This window comes from Centruroides vittatus, unplaced genomic scaffold (assembly GCF_030686945.1).
Source record: "Centruroides vittatus isolate TY-2023 unplaced genomic scaffold, ASM3068694v2 contig_221, whole genome shotgun sequence".
NCBI lineage: Eukaryota > Metazoa > Arthropoda > Arachnida > Scorpiones > Buthidae > Centruroides > Centruroides vittatus.
Genome location: NW_027121377.1, coordinates 162,779 through 181,389, shown reverse-complemented (window position 1 = coordinate 181,389; position 18,611 = coordinate 162,779). Strand labels below are relative to the sequence as shown.

General features: G+C 34.5%; 1 protein-coding gene across 2 annotated transcripts; it reads right to left on the bottom strand.

The window, feature by feature from the left end:
• Positions 1 to 1,039: 1,039 nt before the first annotated feature.
• NUCB1 (Nucleobindin 1) lies at positions 1,040 to 18,294 on the bottom strand. 2 transcript variants are annotated; one of them, XM_067265306.1, is made up of 14 exons: positions 18,233 to 18,294; positions 13,080 to 13,225; positions 12,889 to 12,990; positions 12,597 to 12,816; positions 12,254 to 12,348; positions 6,301 to 6,486; positions 6,145 to 6,235; positions 4,995 to 5,053; positions 4,283 to 4,378; positions 4,120 to 4,209; positions 2,162 to 2,257; positions 1,632 to 2,093; positions 1,424 to 1,561; positions 1,040 to 1,359 (listed from the first exon to the last, which is right to left on the bottom strand). In XM_067265306.1, exons 2-14 carry the CDS (start codon positions 13,221 to 13,223, stop codon positions 1,309 to 1,311), a joined length of 1,830 nt encoding a protein of 609 aa, XP_067121407.1. In that variant the 5' UTR covers positions 13,224 to 13,225; positions 18,233 to 18,294; the 3' UTR covers positions 1,040 to 1,308. The 2 variants fall into 2 exon arrangements, with proteins under 2 accessions (XP_067121407.1, XP_067121408.1); XM_067265307.1 differs by lacking the exon at positions 18,233 to 18,294 and adding an exon at positions 18,156 to 18,215.
• Between the last annotated feature and the right edge of the window lie 317 nt (positions 18,295 to 18,611).

Here is an 18,611-nt window from a genome sequence, read left to right as displayed (position 1 = left end):
CAAATATGTACGATAACCTATTTCTTGCCATTTTTTATTTATTTTTCTCTCATATGTGAAGCTAAGATGTGCAGGATTATTTCACTAAGTTAATTACCGTAGTAATTGTGTACACAAAGCACCAGCTCGGTGTACACATTCATGTTCACTGTCCTGTGAAGCCATGATTGTTTTTAATTCTTATCCCAGAGGTCCACTATCTGTTACTATTATTTATTTTCTCTGAGAATATTTGTATTGGACAATGCAGACCAGATTGCAATTCACGAGACATTTTGCAGTCAACATGTTAAATTAAAGGCAATGTCGCATCCTAAGGTGTGACAAAATTTTGCATAAATATGCAAATATCTTGAGAATAGATGTTGTTCAATTCTTCAGAATGTTTCTCAAGACAATTGAACCGGTGACTCCGGACACACCTCCCAGCTGAAATTTTACCATTTTCCTAAACTGTGCATTACATGCAAATTAAGGAACCACAATACAACCAAATAAATAGCAAGTGTTGCATAATCTTAGAAGGTAATTTCAAATGAAAAAATTTGGTCAAAACTGGACCGAGAGTGCATGAGTAATTTGGATTTAAGATTTTTGCCGAAGTGTGCCGGGTGGAGATTGGATGCGTCATCCAGACCCATGCTATTGAGCTGCTCGTAATTCTGTGTAAACGTTTCAGTCTGGTATGTAGGATGTGGCAGAACTACAGTATTACTCGTTGCATAAATGTGTACATCATAGTAATTGATATTTGATGGAACTGCGAGTGTCTTTGAGCCTTAAGGCACCATGCTAATGCATATACATACTATCATAATCACCCCCAGGATAATATTCTGTAAGTGCACAATAACTTTAGGAAAATTGAAAAAAGACAGACAAACAGAACGTTTGTTAGTAACTTTATTTTTCTCCTAACAAAAAAAAGAGAAGTAAACCGATACCCTGTTAATTGTATAAAAAAAAAGAAATAAAGTTTATACAAGTAAATAAATTGGTAAAAAAATGAGTTTTGTAGGTGTTCAATAAAACATAATAATATATATTATGATTTAATATTAACTAAAACAATATTTTGTGATCTTATGTCATACAGTTAAGAATATTTTTGCATTGAAAATCCAAACGGGTGGCACTTTTACTAAAGAAAAAAATTTTACTGCTTGCTGCCGAGTCGACGGAATGTCGTTTGGAGTCGTCAAATTGTCCGAGGTTTAGAAGTGTTTTCTAATATACAAATTTATACACAACAAATATTCACAGCCTGTTTTGATCGAGTCGGGGGCCAAATCCCGAAGTGGGGGTCTTCTAGTTTCCTTGTTTCTGGTTTGCTGCATTTGTGTTGGTGCCTTCTGCCTGCTGTCAAAGTTGAAATAAATGTTAATAGGGGTGTTCAGGCAATTGACTGTTAATGTTTACTTACTTTTTGTTCTACGGCAGGCTGCCGCTGTTGTGGATTATACTGAGTGGGCTGGGGTTGTCGTGGGGGCGGGTCGCTTGGGGCGTGAGTGGGCAGACCATGAGCATTTCCTTGTACTATTTGGACTCCTGGATGTATTCCCTAAATTAAAGAGAATGTATTAAAACTTTTACTGCTTGTTTTACTACGAGTTATTTAAAAATTAATCTACCTGAGCTGAGGGGTGGCGCATCTGAGGATTCTGATTATTCGGTATTCCGTACTGGGCACCGGGATGGGGTTGTTGTTGCATTCCGGGCATCGGCTGATGAATACCTTGTGGCATCTGCTGCTGGTGAGGAGGATAGCCGGGTTGTGGTATTTGATGCGCTCCGGGCTGCGGCATCTGTTGCATCTGAGGTTGATAACCCTGCTGCTGCTGCGATGGTTGGTGGTGTGCCTCTCCCTGTTGTTGAGACTGATAGCCCTGCGGGTGAGCTCCACCCATCTGTGCCTGTTGATGATGAGACTGGTATCCCTGCTGCTGCGCACCTTGTGGCATTTGTTGCGGATGAGGCTGATAACCTTGCGGCATCTGCTGCGGATGAGGTTGATATCCTGGGTGGGGTGGAGGAATGCCCTGATACTGCGGCATTCCGTGAGGCACTGGAGCACCGCCGTGAGCATTCTGATACTTTTAAAGACAACCATATTGTTAATTTTGCAATTACTTTCCCATATTTAAAATTAAACAACACTTACTCCATAATAAGCATTCAACTTCTGTAACTCTTCTATTCTTTTCTTTTCGTAGGCTTTTAATTCTTCTTCGGTATAAATCTGTTGTTCATCTAATCCCTGCAAATTATAAATATTCCTATTATACCATTGATAAAGGTCAGTATTTTTCACAATGCGTGACACGAGCACAAATTTACTCTAAAGGACATTCAAAATGCAACTGTTAAACAACCCAAACCACTGTTATATGCAGATATGTGTGCTTTTATTGTGTAGTGGAAAATAAATTTGTAATCTTATTTCAGATAAAGTTAATATTGCAACACTACTCCCAAACAAATTACAGCTAATTCCTTTTTACTAAAATAAAAAACTATCCCGCTGTATCATCCAAGGTCGCCATCTTTGGAAACTGTTTCATTGGCTGAGGCGATGACTGAGCGAAGTAACAAGAAGATGCACTTCTTTTTTAATGTTTCTCGCAATCGGCATGCCTCATAAATGCTGTAATTCCATCATATTTAACACTAAACGAGGTTTGACAAATGATGCAATGAGCCAAACGAATATCGTCGTCACAAGTTAACCAAGTTTTGAATTCATTCAGTTGAGCCGGGTTTTCCGAAATATACAATTGCGTGTACTTATTCGAGGAAGAGAAGAATCAAACAAATGCCTAGACTGATTCATCTTAAAAAATCAATTTTTAAAAGTCAAAATGGCAGTAAATTTAGCACAAACAATTATTTTTTACTTAGAATTGTGCAAAATGTATTCGAAAATTTAATGTATTACAGCATCATTTGTGAATCACAACAAAAACTTATAATGATTAATGGTTAGTTATAATGGGAAAGCCATTATCAGTAAATATTAAAAACAATTTTGTTTATATTTTAATTAAACTGTTTTGTTGAAACTTAAATTTGTCAACTTGTTGAACATCTTCATAAGTCTCCCCAAGATGGGAATTTGATTTTTGTTCGGCATTTGTTGCCTGGTGTGAATCAAAACTAAGAATTGTTCAATAATTTATGATGCTTGCGAGTTGTAACAATAGATTTATGGTTATATTGGTAGTGCAGTACACTGTAATAATGTACAGTATCTGCGAGAATAAACAAATGTTTAAATAATAATGTATCGTGTATTGTTCTGGGTAGCCTCACAAATGAGAAATGTTAGCTATGGTTTCAACAATTTCTATTCCTTGCCATGAATAACAGAAATACATAAATGATAGAAATGCAAAATTAATTCAGTTATGCAGCTTAACAAGGGAGCACATATGCAATAGAGGTCCCATAAGACTGTAACTAAACTGAAAAACTGTAGCCCCCATAATGGCACATGTCATTGCTAAGCTGTAGTTTACTGTAACAGCAATGCATAAACAAACCTACAGTACAGCCAGTATATAAAGTGTAAGCAAGAAGTTTAGAAATTTCCTGAAAATACTCCGTAAACAAATACTATAATTTCATAACAAATTAAACCAGTTTTAAGCATCAAAACACACAATACCATATTTTACTGTACATTTTTATGTTTAGATGCATAAATATTTATTGCTGGGTTTGTATCTACTATTCTTAAAGGCTATACATAAGTATGTCTTCATATATCCTATGATGTTCATTTAATATGTTATTTAGTGAACATTAAGTGGCACATACCTGTACGTCATTTAAAAGCGTATGATCCATACTCAAATTGTCATATAAAAAATAATTATATAACTATCCTATCAAAAGATATAAAGGACGGCAGAAATTACATTATGTTTACGGCAATTGTGGATCCTTAAAATGTGACGATAAAGGATAGTTTTCTGGTCGACTTATTGTAATGACAAAACTAGCAATAAAAATTTGCAAAGAAATAACACCTTTTCATCATCCCTGCAAGAATGTTTGCTTTCCAACCAGTTTATAAGCAAAGCAAATCCTAAAGATTAAGAAAAAGAATCCAAACATTACCCTCCAGCCGTCATCCTTCTCAAAATCGGCCCTCTTTGTCATATCCATGAATTCCTCCTTGCTGATGAGTCCATCTTTGTTTTTATCGGTCTGTAAATTTTTATAAAAGGATTAGCAATCAAAGATGATTCCACATTTGTGTAAAGAAGAAACGACAACTTGCCTCTTTATAGACATGCTCTCTCATTCTGTTGTATTCTTCCATCATCTCCTGTGGATCATCCTCCACATTGTTCTGAGGGTCGTACATTTTCTTGATCTGTAATTCAAAGTAAATGATTAGTTGGAATGAATTCTATGGATTGACACAAAAGTTTATTATGATAGATTTTCATTAGATTTTCAAGGAATGGAAACTCATCATCTCTATATTCTGAAGCATTATTACTGTAATGTCTATGCAAAGTTTTACAAAATTTTAAAAACATAGAAGAATAGAAGACAAAGTCTCAATTCCACTTGCAAATTTCCAGTGGCAGGATCAAACATTCAACAGCAAAGATGTGGAATCTTATTCCATTCCAAGTGATAGCAACTGTTATTATGCAAAGGAGCCAAACGGAAAATGCCAATAGGTCAGCCAACTCAATTCTATTGTTCCAAAAGTTACATGTGTACTAACACTTTATTGGCTAACGAAAGTGGCAAGTCTTAGCAAAGCTGCGACAAATATTCCTCAGAAGTGTGGCAAGCCATTAGTGAGACATCTGGTGGGATTGTTTCTTTAGTAATCACCAATATTGATTGCTACTTCTACCGGAAATGCGAGAGCAAAATTGAAGCTTATGTTTTGATAACAAGCAACTGTTTTCTCAAGACAGAAATGATCCAGAGATCACGGAATTTTGTAGAGAATAAATGAATATGGTGTTTACCTCTAGACTCAGGATAGCTTCTACTTCTTGTTCATCCAAATAACCATCACCGTTAACATCTAGAAAAACACATTTATGTAATTTTAATTGAGTGTTTATAAAAAAACAATATACAAACTTATTAGAAGGCAAGCAATATTATTTCAAACAATAGTCCTGACTAGATAATATAAAAATCACAACAGAATATGCTTAGAGTAAGATTTCAACCTGCAACTTGAGACTGGAATATGAAATATGCAGAGGCATCATCCATCCCTACCAACTTTTCTACGCTTTTCTGGAAAACACCAGGTCCCAACAACTGGTATAGCCATTTCTAGTCTTTGGGTTGTATGTCATCACCCGTTCCTTTGGAAATGCTTCTCCAGTTGTGGGAAAAAAGGCAGAAATTTGAAGGGGCCAAATCTGGGCTGTTGGAAAGTTGAGCCAAAATCTCCCACTTTCACTCCAGCAGCAATGAAACCGGCTTTGGCAATCTGCAAATATTCATCATCTGGAGATGCACAACACCTAGGACATATGACAAAATGACAAAGTGTTTCTCAGTAAGTGTTGGCATTTGTTATCATCTGCATTGGAGAGAACTCCAATTGTAAATGGTTGTATAAGTGTTTAAGCATACAGTGCACACACAAAACATCTAGCTGGAGCTATTTGGGTAAGAGTACAGGTTTTCATAAAATTTCATGTTTTTGTGTGAAGTGGTGATGTGTGTAATTTCCACAAATATAGAGACTCAACTGTATTGTTACTTCTTGTGTCGTTATTTGTCTCTGTCTGTCCTGTGAGCACTAAAGAGACACTTTTTAATCATACAGTTAATTTGGCTAGGCCCCCAATGGGGAAAGCTGGATGATGAAGCACAAAGCCTAACACATTTTGACAAACCACAAAAAGTTCCTGGTGTGTTTTTGTCAGAGTTCAGTCCTGCGGTGGCCCAACACCTTAATTGTGTTGGATATCTGACCATCAATTTATAATTACGGCTTGTAAAATTTCACTATGAGAAGTCACTTGGATATGTTGTATTGCCATCTTGATCTCAATATCAAGAACATTGCCAAACGTGTTTGAAGGATTAATAATTCTAAAGACATCACACTAAAGGATGCCTTCAATGAGTAGGTTAATCTCAATCGACACTTACCGTGCATGGCAAAGAAGACTCTTGGATCAAATTCGTTGCCCTGCATGTGATCCTGCTCTTCCCACACTTGTTCCAATTGCTGTTTACTTCCCTGAAATAGATCAAATTTAGTATGGAGATGACGGACAGCAACCTAACCAAAGTAACCCGACTTACGGGATGATGGACTTTGGGATGATCCTTGTGTTTCTTGAGCATTTCTTCATGTTTCTTCATCTGTTCGGCCTTTTCGCTCTCCGACATATTTTTCAGGCTCTCCCGGAATTGATATTCCTTTTCTAACTCGTACTGTTTGAATTCTTCTCTCCGTCTCCTGTCTAATTCTTCCAGATCACGTGTGGCCTGTGTTAAAGAAGTTTGAAAGAGCTTATTCATTACCAAATATATAATGATCATTTAAGTTTGGAGAACAAACATGAGAATTAAATACAGGATTGTAAGAGGTAAGATATAGAATTTATTTAAACAGAATAATTATTTAATACCTCTACATCTATATTTGGTATAAAGAATATCCACATTGAGATATCTTTTGTAATGCTACACACTCAGCAAAATTGCAAAAAGCCATGATGGATTCAACAATACCAACAATCCTATGTCTCAACTTGGGCAGGCTTGTTGGTATTGTTGCAGGCTTGCAGGCTGCAACAATACCAACAAGCCTGCCCAAGCTATGCAGGCTTGCAGGTGACTGAAGTCACCTGCAAGCCTGCCCAAGTGACCTTAGAGATATCTTTGTGGTCACTCATGTAGCCATGCCGGCACGTAAAGCCTCAGACAATCTTTTACAAATGCCTCATATATTAATTACTCTTGCTTCAGTCTAGACCATCTCTATGATAAAGTTCAAACTGCTCACATGTGTATAAAGATTTCCATAAATTTTTGAATAAAGATAGTCTAAAATCATCTAAATTCATGCTTTTTCTATATGTAGGAAGCTTTTAAAATATAAATCCAGAAACAAAATGTCTGAAGATATTTTAGGAGTTATTACTGACTCCCAAAATCTCTCAAGTATTTGATTCTTGGGATTAATTTAAAATGGAGTAATTTATGTTATAAAAGAATTTCTATATCATTTCATAGCTAACATGATTTATGTTTTCTGCATGAAACAATAGTAATTTATAATTTACTACTGTTTAACAGCACTAAGTTATTACACAACTCTTCTGTTGTTTATCGGGATACTTTTTAAAACGCCACATTTTGGTTTGAAGAGAGCCTTTTCCCATAAACACAATGGAAAAGGCAAAAGACCAAGAAAGAAGGCTTTCATGTAATAGAAAAGCCAAGAGTAAGTAGATTAGATGGAAAGTTTAGAGAAACTATATGACTTTGTATGCTCTCACATGTAGTGTGTAGTTCCTTTATGCAAAAGCAATAAAATGCATGATGTAAAAACTCATTTCTTTTTTTTTATTTTGTAATTTTAATGCTGCATGCATGTCAGTTAACAAGAGTTAGCTCTACTTGGATGCTCAGTTCCATTATTTCTTTAATTAATCGAGACAATCAATTTGTTGTTTCCAATCAAGTTAACAAGAGGGCCACAACAGAGTATTAACCATGCAATTTGTTAGCAACTACTGATGAAATAATGACTGATAATTACTCTTGCTTCAATCCAGAAGCAAAAGGCCACTTATCCAATCTCTCCATTTCCTCTCTACTTAGTTTATGCAGATGTTCTAGTTCTCTACGTTTCAACTCGCCTAGCTTTGTATGTACATTGTGTTACACAAACTCCAATTCCTTGGCTATGTCTCTGCTCTAAAATTAGAAGGCAATGAATTAATATTTTGGTTGCAATCGTCACCGCACTTGGTAACTAAAAATGCTCTAATTGAAGGCAGAGTTTTCTATCCAATCCATTTTGAGATAACGATGTTCCGCTGCAGAAACAATTATACAGGGTGTTCCTTTCTAATGTCCCATTTTGTGGATTAATTTTGGGGGAAGGGGGAAAATGTGAGTATAGTAATGTATACAATGAATATAGAAAATGCATCTAAAATGTTACCTAGTACATTAAATCGATTCATTCCCACATACGCTCCCAAAGTGGCAAGTATGATATCTGGTCTGTACTTGAATTTGGCCCATGTCTGAGTCTGCATGTTAAGAGTCATGCTGTTAATGGCATCCAATTCTTGTACATGGGGCTCTTGTGTTTGGCATTTTTGTATGACAGGCACGATCCTCAACAAAAAAAAAAGTTCAAAGAGATAATGTTGGGTGATGGAGAAATGGGGCCTTGGCATCTAGACCATGCAGCAATGGAAGTCCAGATAGCCATTACATGGCAACAGTGGCCCTTTCAAGTTTTTGTACATAAAACTTTATTCACATACATGAACAAATGGGTTTTACAGAACAATTTTAAAATTACAGATATTTGAGAGGAACACCTTGTTTGGTTTTGTTTTATTCATATATGGCAATGCAATATACAGGTGATCTGCCGAGGGAAATACTCCCGGGAGGTCTTTTATGGGAAACTCACAGGGCTGTGGCATTTTGGTGTTTTAGTCAGAGTCGTCAAAAATCCACCGACTATGACTCCTTATTACTTTCCCAACTTGTTATGTATATAAAACGGAAAAGTATTGGAATTGTGTCAAATTTGACCCTATGAGATTTTTGCAAGTCTACATATTTGCAACTTCCCAAACCCAAAACATTTCAATTAAAAGAGGGAATTCGTGTGTGTGTGTGTGTGTGTTGTGGTGTCTAATTTATTTAATTTCTTTATTCTCTGTTCTGAGATATTAAACATTATCTCAGAATGAGTAAAGTTTAAGAAACGGAATTTGTCACAGTAGCTTGTGTATAAAGGGGCATTAATGCTATTAACTTTTGGTTCTTAACTAAAGGTTGACAAAGTGGAGATATAGAAGGGGACACGTGTCATATCTGCAGTGTGGTTGGACTTAATATTTAACTCGTTATTAGTGTTCACAATTTTTTTTTTATAAAACTTGTCTCTACCCTTAAGCTTTTTGTCATTTTATAATAGTACAGCAAAACCCAGTTAAGATATTCTCACCCAAGATGTTTTTTTCTCCTAAGTTGTTCAAATTCTGCAGCATTGTGATTTTGCCCATAAGCAGTGGCATTGAAAGATGTCACTAGCCCAGAGGAAAAATTTACATAGGCCTCCGGAATGATTGAAAAAGTTGCAGAATGAAGTCCGAATTACTGTGAATCCAGGACCTGGAAAATTTTACCCCATTTTTCCGCTCTCTTGTCAGTCCTGTCCAGAAGACACTTGTTAAAAATTCATGCATTAAGATGTTATAAAGTATCGATTCCACAAAGCAATTTTTACCCACTTAAAATGATCATGTTGGTGACTAATGTGTTTTCCTCAGAAAATGCATGCACAGAAATCCCGTAGTCTTGGTAGAAGGGCAGCACAGCGTTTGATATTACTGATATTAGGAATTAATATAAAAATCTATGAAGCTAATTAATTTAACAACACAATGCTAAGAAACTTTAAAATTTCAAAATTTAGATTACAATGAAATTTGTTATGGTTGATTCCAGTATCGCACAATTAAACAATCTCTTTACGCAAATTTAACTTTCTCGGAAAGGTTAGGCAACTCTGGTAGTGCATTATAGCTTCGCGGGACTTGGGCAAATTTGAATTGGGGGCTTCGTATGGTGTTGACTTGAGACATATTTCTTCAAAGGAACCGACGCCTGTGCCACATTGGCAATTTAGGGTCACCAGATATGGCGCCTAATTTAAATTTAGATTTCCTTATTACAACAAAGTACTTATATAATTTATCCCAGTAATTTAAAAAAATAGATAATATTTTCAATTAAATTATATCTTTTTGGTATGAATTATTAGGCTGAAATTTTCAAATTGCAGACTTATACATTAGCAATGTTGTCTGCTGCCTGTCTACCCTTTGTTAACATTGAGAAGAGAGAGAAATAGATGAAAATTAAAAGATGATGTGGAAAATTCTTGGGCCAAAAACTTCAGTTAACTACCGTATATTTCCGCAGATAAGACAAGGTATAAATTTTCGTCAAGGTTTTATAGTTTTAGCATATATCTGTCCTATAAGATGACCTCCAAACTATCAATGGCCTATGAATTTAGTTTAAATCAGTGATCATCATCTGGATAATGATACTGTATAGTGTATATGGAATTATGTCCTATTCATAATTTTTCGAATGAACAAATTTTATTTTCTTGCATCTGGCAGCACTACCTTGCAATTGTTGCAAACAGATCATTGCCTGCAAAGATAACAGCAGAAGTGAGTAAAGTGTTAGCTGTAAATTACCAGAAGTAAGAAAAATGACGACCATAAGTAATGACTTTGCGAGTAATATAAAGTTACCATGTCTACGACCGCTGAAAAAGTTAAGAGCTGCATTAGTGAAATAGTTTTTAAAAATTCTTTGCACCTCACTTTTTTCTGCAGTTCAGTTTTTATTAGACTGAATGGAGGAATGGTCGATAAACTTGAAAGAAGAACATGCAAGAAGTATTATTGAAAATGTACAAAATGTTGGAATAGCCCCTAGAACACCAAAAATATATGAAATAATTAAGTGGATAGCTGAAAAGAGGCAATTTTAGATCAAGCAACTAGACGTAGTAGTAAGCACTTGACAATCAAACAATTTCTCAAACTAAAATCTGTCCTCAAGGACATGGCTGATGCAAATGTAATGATAACCGAATCTCAATGGTAGAAAGTAGAGGAACTTAAAAAATTGCTTCTTCATTCATATATCACAAAAGAAAGTTTCAAAATAGACTCAACTCCTGGTTTGTTTTATAAGAAGTGGAAGAGTCTTATTTTCCATTACTCTAAAAGTGACAGTAATGTAGCCAACAAAATCAAAAATGCAATGGTGTTCAGAGAAAATCATCTACTAAACAATGATATTCTGTTAGCTGGCATCTACATTGACCCCATGGTTTGATGCTTACTAATAGAGGAACTGGAAAATAGAGCTATAGAGCTAAGAATGTTCTGTTTGAATTAGCCATACAAATAAAAGGTCCGAGATTGAAGAATGGGCGATAGCTGACAACACCACTCAAATATTGACACTTGAATTGTCATCTTCGTCAAAGGCCTCCTGTGTTTCTGAAGAAGAATTTGAAAAATATCTTGACGAGCAGGACAAAATAAAACATCCTTAATTGAGTTGTAATATGACCACAAACAGAAAAGTAAATTACATGAACTGTTCTTCAAATTGGGATGTCAGAATATGTGGGGGGCACAATTTAGTTCAACCACTCTGAAGCTTATTAACTCTTGCATTAAACCTTCCAACTCTGATTCAAAAACCACAAAAGTTATTAAGCTTCAAGCAGGATGAATAAAATTGTGCCCTATACACAGTCTAACATCCATACACAGAAGCAAAACCCCCAAATCTTTTGCATATCTCAACATTTCAAGATGTCCCGAGTCCAAAAAGTAAAAATTTGGGAGGGGTCATTTTTGACCGATTGCTACACTTTCCCTCCATTATATATAACAGCCAGGAAAGTAAAAACTATCAAATACATATTTATATATTGACTGTGTCATTACTGCAAAGTTTTTTAACTTTGGAATAAAAAAGTTTCTATGTTCTACCTTTATTAGAACTCTATTTATTGAAGCTTTTATTCTCAGGCCACACGATGATATCAGAATTCCTGGGCCTATTTCAACAAGAAGTCCGACCATGGTCAGAGTCAGTAGATTTTTACACGGCTCCACGGCCCTGGAAACTCACCCCTATTAAGGTGTTACTAAATGTAAAGAAAATCCAGAAAAGATCACACGTCCAGTCTGTTGTGAGGTGTGAACCCACAACCAACTACCAGTGTTCAGTGGTTTTACTGGTGGACCATGAAATGCTTCGTACATTTGTTCTAAGTGATATTTGAATCTCAAATTTGACTGAGGAAATGGCTAATTTGAAACAAGAGAACTGTTACAAGCATTACAAGTTGAATGAAATTATTATGTGGATAAGATGGTACGTTTTATGCAAGATAATCTTTATTTTGTAATGTTATTGAGATTAAAATGATTCAAGTCTGTCATACAAATGTACTTACTGCTTTCATTAATTTTCTCAGATCTTCAATTTCAAATGTATGCTTGTTATCTACGTCCAAATGATGAGGCACTTTTATATGTTTTCGATTTATTCCTAAAAGAAAATAATTATTTTAATTATCAAACTTGAATGGGGATTAAAATTACAGAGCACACTAATAACACAATGAACAAATTTGAATGTGTAAGTGTTAAAGTGATTCAACCGGTGCAGCAACTACCAAAACTTGAAGCTCCTATCGAACCTTTAAGTACATTAACGTGGGAAAGGTTCCAACACCAAAACAATTCTAGCAAAGAGATATATAAAAGAGAAGCGTTAAAAGAGGAAAACCGGCCAACCTTCACCATCACCCACTGAGGATATAGTCCGCCACCTACGACCATCGATGGACGGCGGAGCTAAGTGACCGTCTTCGTTTCTGTACAGACCTAATTCCAATCTCTCCATCTCCTCTCTACTTAGCTTACGCAGACGTTCTAGTTCTATACGTTTTAACTCGTCTAGCTTTGTGCGGACATTGTGTTTGACAAACTCCAATTCCTTGGCCACATCTCCACTCTAGAATTAGGAGACAATAAATTAATTGTTTGGTATCTATGATCGTAAGTGCACGTTTGTTACTAGACTCACTTTAATTTGGTCGGTAGAAATATTTTCCAACTTCTTAGCAAAGTCTTTATCCTCCTCCAAAGCCTGAACGACTTGCTGGAGGTAACGTCCATATTCTAACCCCTGTAAACAGATGCAGAAAAGTCAAAATTTTGTTCATAAAATTGAATAAATTATTTGCTGAAATGCATGTTGATTATAACAGAACTTACATAATCATCCAAGTCATTTCCTTCATCTTCCTCGTGCTCCTTTTCTTTTTCTTTCTTCTTCTTAGGATCTACGGGTGGTGCGCCAACCAGGTGAATGGCCAAAAGTGCGAAAATCAGTAGAAAAACAAATTGTGACCTGTTCATATCTAGAAAACAAACAAAAAATAAGCACGATTGGAATTTCATATCATAAAACAACCACTATGAATGCAGTTATTCTTATAGCAATCTTATCTCTTGTGGAAAGGTACATGGGAAGTAAAAGAGGGCCAGTTTTCTACATCCATCATGGATTTGGTTAGGTCTACAATGGGTGGTGAGGGAAGAGACTCAACATATCTGGGATGAACTACCCAAGTTTGATCTGGAGCTGCAAGCCGACACCCTATTGATCTCGGCAGTTTGGTCATTTGTTGTGGCAATGGGAGGAGTGTTTGTTTTATCATTGATATGTTAAAGCAAACACTCAAGAGATTTTAGAAATCAGTAATTTGTTAAAATAAAACATTTCTGGACACCATCTCGGTCGTCAATTGTCATCCTACCTGTAATCACATTGGCATTAAGGCTTGCTGCCGATTACAAAATATATTAGAGCCGAGATGTGAATGAATTATCCACTGAATTTTAAACTTTTAATTATAAAATTTAATAACAAACAATATTAAATTTGCAAGAGATACTCCAGACTCAAAGTACAAATTTTAAACAGAATAATGTAATTTGAGTAAAAAAATCTACAATTACGACTGAAATTTGAACTGTTATATATGAATTTATTAAGTTTTCTAACCGAAGTACAAGAAAGAGATGCTATTCTGTAGAGTGAAATAGTAGATGTAGGTAAAGGAATAGTCATTGTAATTGAATTCTATTTCAGAGAACTCGTATCGAATATCAAAGAATTGAGCAATGTAGAGGATTTTTAACCGACCATCAAGAGCACCACCAAAAACATATTTGCTTTAAATTCGGCAAGTGGCTTAAATAATAGTCTATATGTAATGGAGTTGCTGTCTAGCTGAATTTACAGCCAAATTTAAAAAAAATATATTAAACAATCCAACATGCTAAAAAAGAGGAGGAGTCATTTTCTTAGCAATTTGGGATCATTTAATAGTATTCTACAGAGTCAGTAAGCATAAAAGTATATTATACTTTTATTTAATCAAAAAAAGTAAAAGAAAAGTTGATCAGTTTATTTTTAACCTTTACACATTTAATAAGATTTCCATTATAAGACTACCTGCCTTAATCAGATTTTATAAATTGCAACAAAGGGGTAGGGACGTAAAAATCCAGATGTGCACTTGGAAGACCATAAACTTAAGCATGCTGGTTAGCCCAAGTGACCTAGATATATACAGGTAGTCCTCTACTTACGAACAAAGCCGACAGATGGCGGGTTAAAGTGCAGTTGGTTATTTTTTATGTATAGTCAAGTTTATTTTTGAAGTTTTACATTAAAACATTTACAGTACATACATATGTACATTTGTAGTTGTTTTAAATGAGTAATTTTAATAAATAATGTACTGTACATGTGATTGATTTGAATTTATACTTCCCTTTAACAATCTTAATTCAACATTATTCAAGTAGCCTAAACATTACATAATTGTAAAAACAACGTTGTATTTGAGTTTTTGCGCCAAACATTGTCTTTTCGAGTTACAAACTTTTCGACTTGCGAATGACCGCTACAAATGGATTAAGTTTGTAAGTAGAAAACTTACTGTATATATAAACAGTCAAATGGAAGAGACGTTTAAAGTGCCTCTGCCTACCATTCTGGAGAACAACACCTTTTGAATAGTCCATCCCGGGTAAGTTGGCCCCCATCCTCTCTCATTGTGGGCTCAATTGAACCAATGATTGGCAGGAAAAAACAAAGTTAGTAGTGCCTACAGGATGGCTAGAGGGGGAAAATCCAAATATGTGTGGATGATGAACTCTAAAATACTCAAAAGACCACATACAATGTCTACCATCCATATAAGAGTATCAGAGCTCATACAGTTGCCTAGAGTACATGTTTATACCTGATATTTCAGGCATCTCAGGTATTAGACATCATATAAAAGACCAGGTATTCTGATCAACATAATAAAAACTATTTAACAGACACACTTATATTTGTTGTTAGCTGACAGTTATATCTGATACATTCGTGATTACACAGCAATTATAACATAACATTAAGAAAACAACAATACAATAACTGAGAAAACAAGAATTGTTTTAACAACTAGTTTAGTTGATATATGTAGTGTATTAGTTAAATTTATAAATAGTCAACTAAACTAATTGTTAAATCAATTCTTGTTTTCTCAGATATTATGATGATGTTTTTTTAACTTATATAACTTAAATATGGCCATAATCAAAGCAATTAAATAAACCAACCAACGCCTAAATAATCAGGATAATAAATGGCTATAATTAAATAATTATTAGTCCGTTTATTTAGGCATTGGTTGGTTTATTTAATATAATTTTGGGCTTTGAGATGTATTATATTTATCAAAGCAATTGCAGATATCATCACTACTACCCTTTCTTTTCTGATGAACAAATCCTTTGAAACAGGAACCTTTCTGAATAAATTAAATTATAATACGGTCATAACGATATACAAAAATAAAGGGTCTAAAAGCGACATAGAAAATTACCGTCCGATTATCATCATCCCCGTGCTAGTGAAAATAACAGAAAAATCTTCTATAAAATATTCTGGAAATACATTGCCAATCTGAACGTGATTCATTGTCATCAATATGCTTACAGAGAAAACTTCTCCACAATAGACGCATTATTACATTTCAAACAGAAGTTATGAATAAATTAGACAAATCAATTTCAGTAATGGCCTTATTTCTAGACTTGCCAAAAGCTTTTGACAGTGTGGACCTCCGAATTCTCAAAAAAAAACTTTTCAATACTGGCTTAAGAGGAGTGCCTTTACAATGGTTAATGTCGTATCTGTTAAACCGAAGATATCAAGTAAAATTAAACGATGCGTATTCAAAAAGCTTCTCACCTGAAAATGGAATCCCTCAAGGATCAATACTTGGACTGTTACTCTTTAATTTAATATCTACTCAAATGACCTATTTGAAGTGACACCAAAAGCAAAAATAATAGCACATGCAGATGATATTGTCCTAATACATTCCAATAATAACCCCCAAGCAGCACAACAAGAATTAAATAACATCCTTTGAAAACTAACTGATTATATGAACTCAAATATGCTAAAACTAAACATGAACAAAACATCTTTACTTTGTAAATAAAAATGTTGACAAGAAACAACTTCAAATAGTAATAAATGAAAAGATAGATAGAAAGAATTAACTGCATAAAATGTCTCGGAGTTTTGATAAATGATAAACTCAGATACGATAGACACATTAAAAATTTAACAAAAACTGTTGCTAAGTTTACTGGCATATAAATACAGGATTTCCTAAACATAAATACGATAAGACTATATTACATCTGTACAGAACCGAAAATTCAATACTGTATAACTATATAAAGAACTACATCTGATTACATCATTAACCGTCTGCAAACACAAGATAATCACCTAAGGAGAACCATCTTCAACTTAAACTACTACAAATCAACTTCCAATTGTTATCAACAAGAAAATATCAACAACATAAAAACTTTATATGCAAAGCAAACTATACTTCTCTCCTTTAAATTTATAAAGCTTAAAACGCGTAACAGTTATCTTTTCTACGCATTTTTGAAAATCATCGCAGGATGGAAAATTACTGCCATCATCTAAATTATAACCTCTTAAAACCCTCAAAAACCGGACAACACTACACTACTTTCACTTCGTGTACTGCCGGAGAGCCGCAGCAATTTTGTCGGTCTGTCATCTTATGTTCTCGTGTATCAACGGCATTACCATCGCCTTTTACTTGGAAATCTTTGTATGTTAAAATTAGTATGCTATTGCTCATCTCCTGACTTTTCCAGTTTTCTATTGAAAGTGCCTTGTATTTTTAAAGACTCTTTCATCTCACATAAAGATATTTATATATATAAGGAAAACGTAAGATCTTGAAGTAAAGCTTGTTTGACTAAAAATCTTGTTGCAATTACTTTCTATATTTAAATATTATGTGACACTATGCTAATTTCTATTTCCGTATTGTACTTGCTCCAATTTCCAAGAAACGAAGGTCCATTTTTAGCAATAAAACAGATATTTTCTTATTTACTGTCGATAGTCTGCTTGCGATTCAAAAACACACCTACAAATTTAAAATCGGAAATAGATTTCGTGGAGCCTAGACACACGGGACTCCACAAAAAGGAAATAAGAGATGACAATGGCTTATAAATATCCCATAGAAATAGATAATGTTATAGTAGAATTTGCATTAGTCGGTTAATGTTATCTATGGTAGCGAGCATGGCGGCTCGTCTCTGAAACAGTGGGGAAGCATGTTCTAATCTAACCTAACCTATTCTAATAAATACCATAATTATTGCAAACCAAATTATTAGAATAGGGGTAATTTATTAGAATAGGTTAAGTTAGGTTAGAACGTGCATCCCCACTGTTTCAGAGACGAGCCACCATGTTCACTACGATAGGTAACATTAACCCATTAATCAATAGCAAGTACCCCGGAACTCTACATAAATCTGTCCCCGGTTTCAATGCAGAAGCTACAAATGCCACTTACCATGCAATTAATCGTCATAAGTGATTTTATGTTTCAAATATAGAAGGAAATAAGATATATTACTTCAAACTGATGAAATAAGAGGGCCCAGCTTGAAGAAAACATGTGGTAGTGTAGTATACAGCATTAAAAAGGCTATAAAAAGATAAGATTTTCCATGTTTTAAGAGTTATTCAGCCGTATTTCACGCCACTTTAGCTTTAATTGCATCATGCTGAATAACGTGTCAAGGGAATAGTAATTTCCCGTGCTGATGCAAGGTAAATGGGGCATACACGGGTCACAGTTCTCAATAAAATTTACATTATTTAGGAAATTTAATAATTATATTGATAAAACAACGCATAAAACAAGTTATAATTACTGTTCTGTGTTCGATAAATGCGTTAGCGGATAAAAATCGACGGAAAATTACAAGAGAACAATACGTCCATTACCCACCTGTAAATTTATTCTTCTATTTCTAATAACACGTCAGTCCAAATAGGAAACGGATATGGAAGCCCCCTGCCGGAATGAAACGAATTTAATTTATATAATAATAATTATTATTTTTTAAATATTTAAATTTCATATTAGCTGAGTTACTTTTTTGAAGCGTTAATATTAATAAATTATTTTTGAACGTTTATAATATTTATAAAATAATTTTAAATAAGGAAACGTTTATAAATACGTAGCCGAGTCATGATGCCAACTTAGGGGTTTTCCCCGTAAATTTAGGAGAAATCAGTAGAAACGGAAGATTTGTTTAATGTCGCATACGTCATAGTTTTTTTAAAATCGTAATCGCCATTTATTTAATCATTTGGTAAAAGTT

Bases quoted from the DNA above. Each gene is read 5' to 3' on its own strand.
- NUCB1 (XM_067265306.1), bottom strand. From the start codon at position 13,223: ATGAACAGGTCACAATTTGTTTTTCTACTGATTTTCGCACTTTTGGCC. The intron at 12,817-12,888 runs GTGAGTCTAGTA...TCCTAATTCTAG, and splicing joins TTTCTACCGACCAAATTAAA to AGTGGAGATGTGGCCAAGGA. The intron at 12,349-12,596 runs GTTGGCCGGTTT...ATTTTCTTTTAG, and splicing joins CTCAGTGGGTGATGGTGAAG to GAATAAATCGAAAACATATA.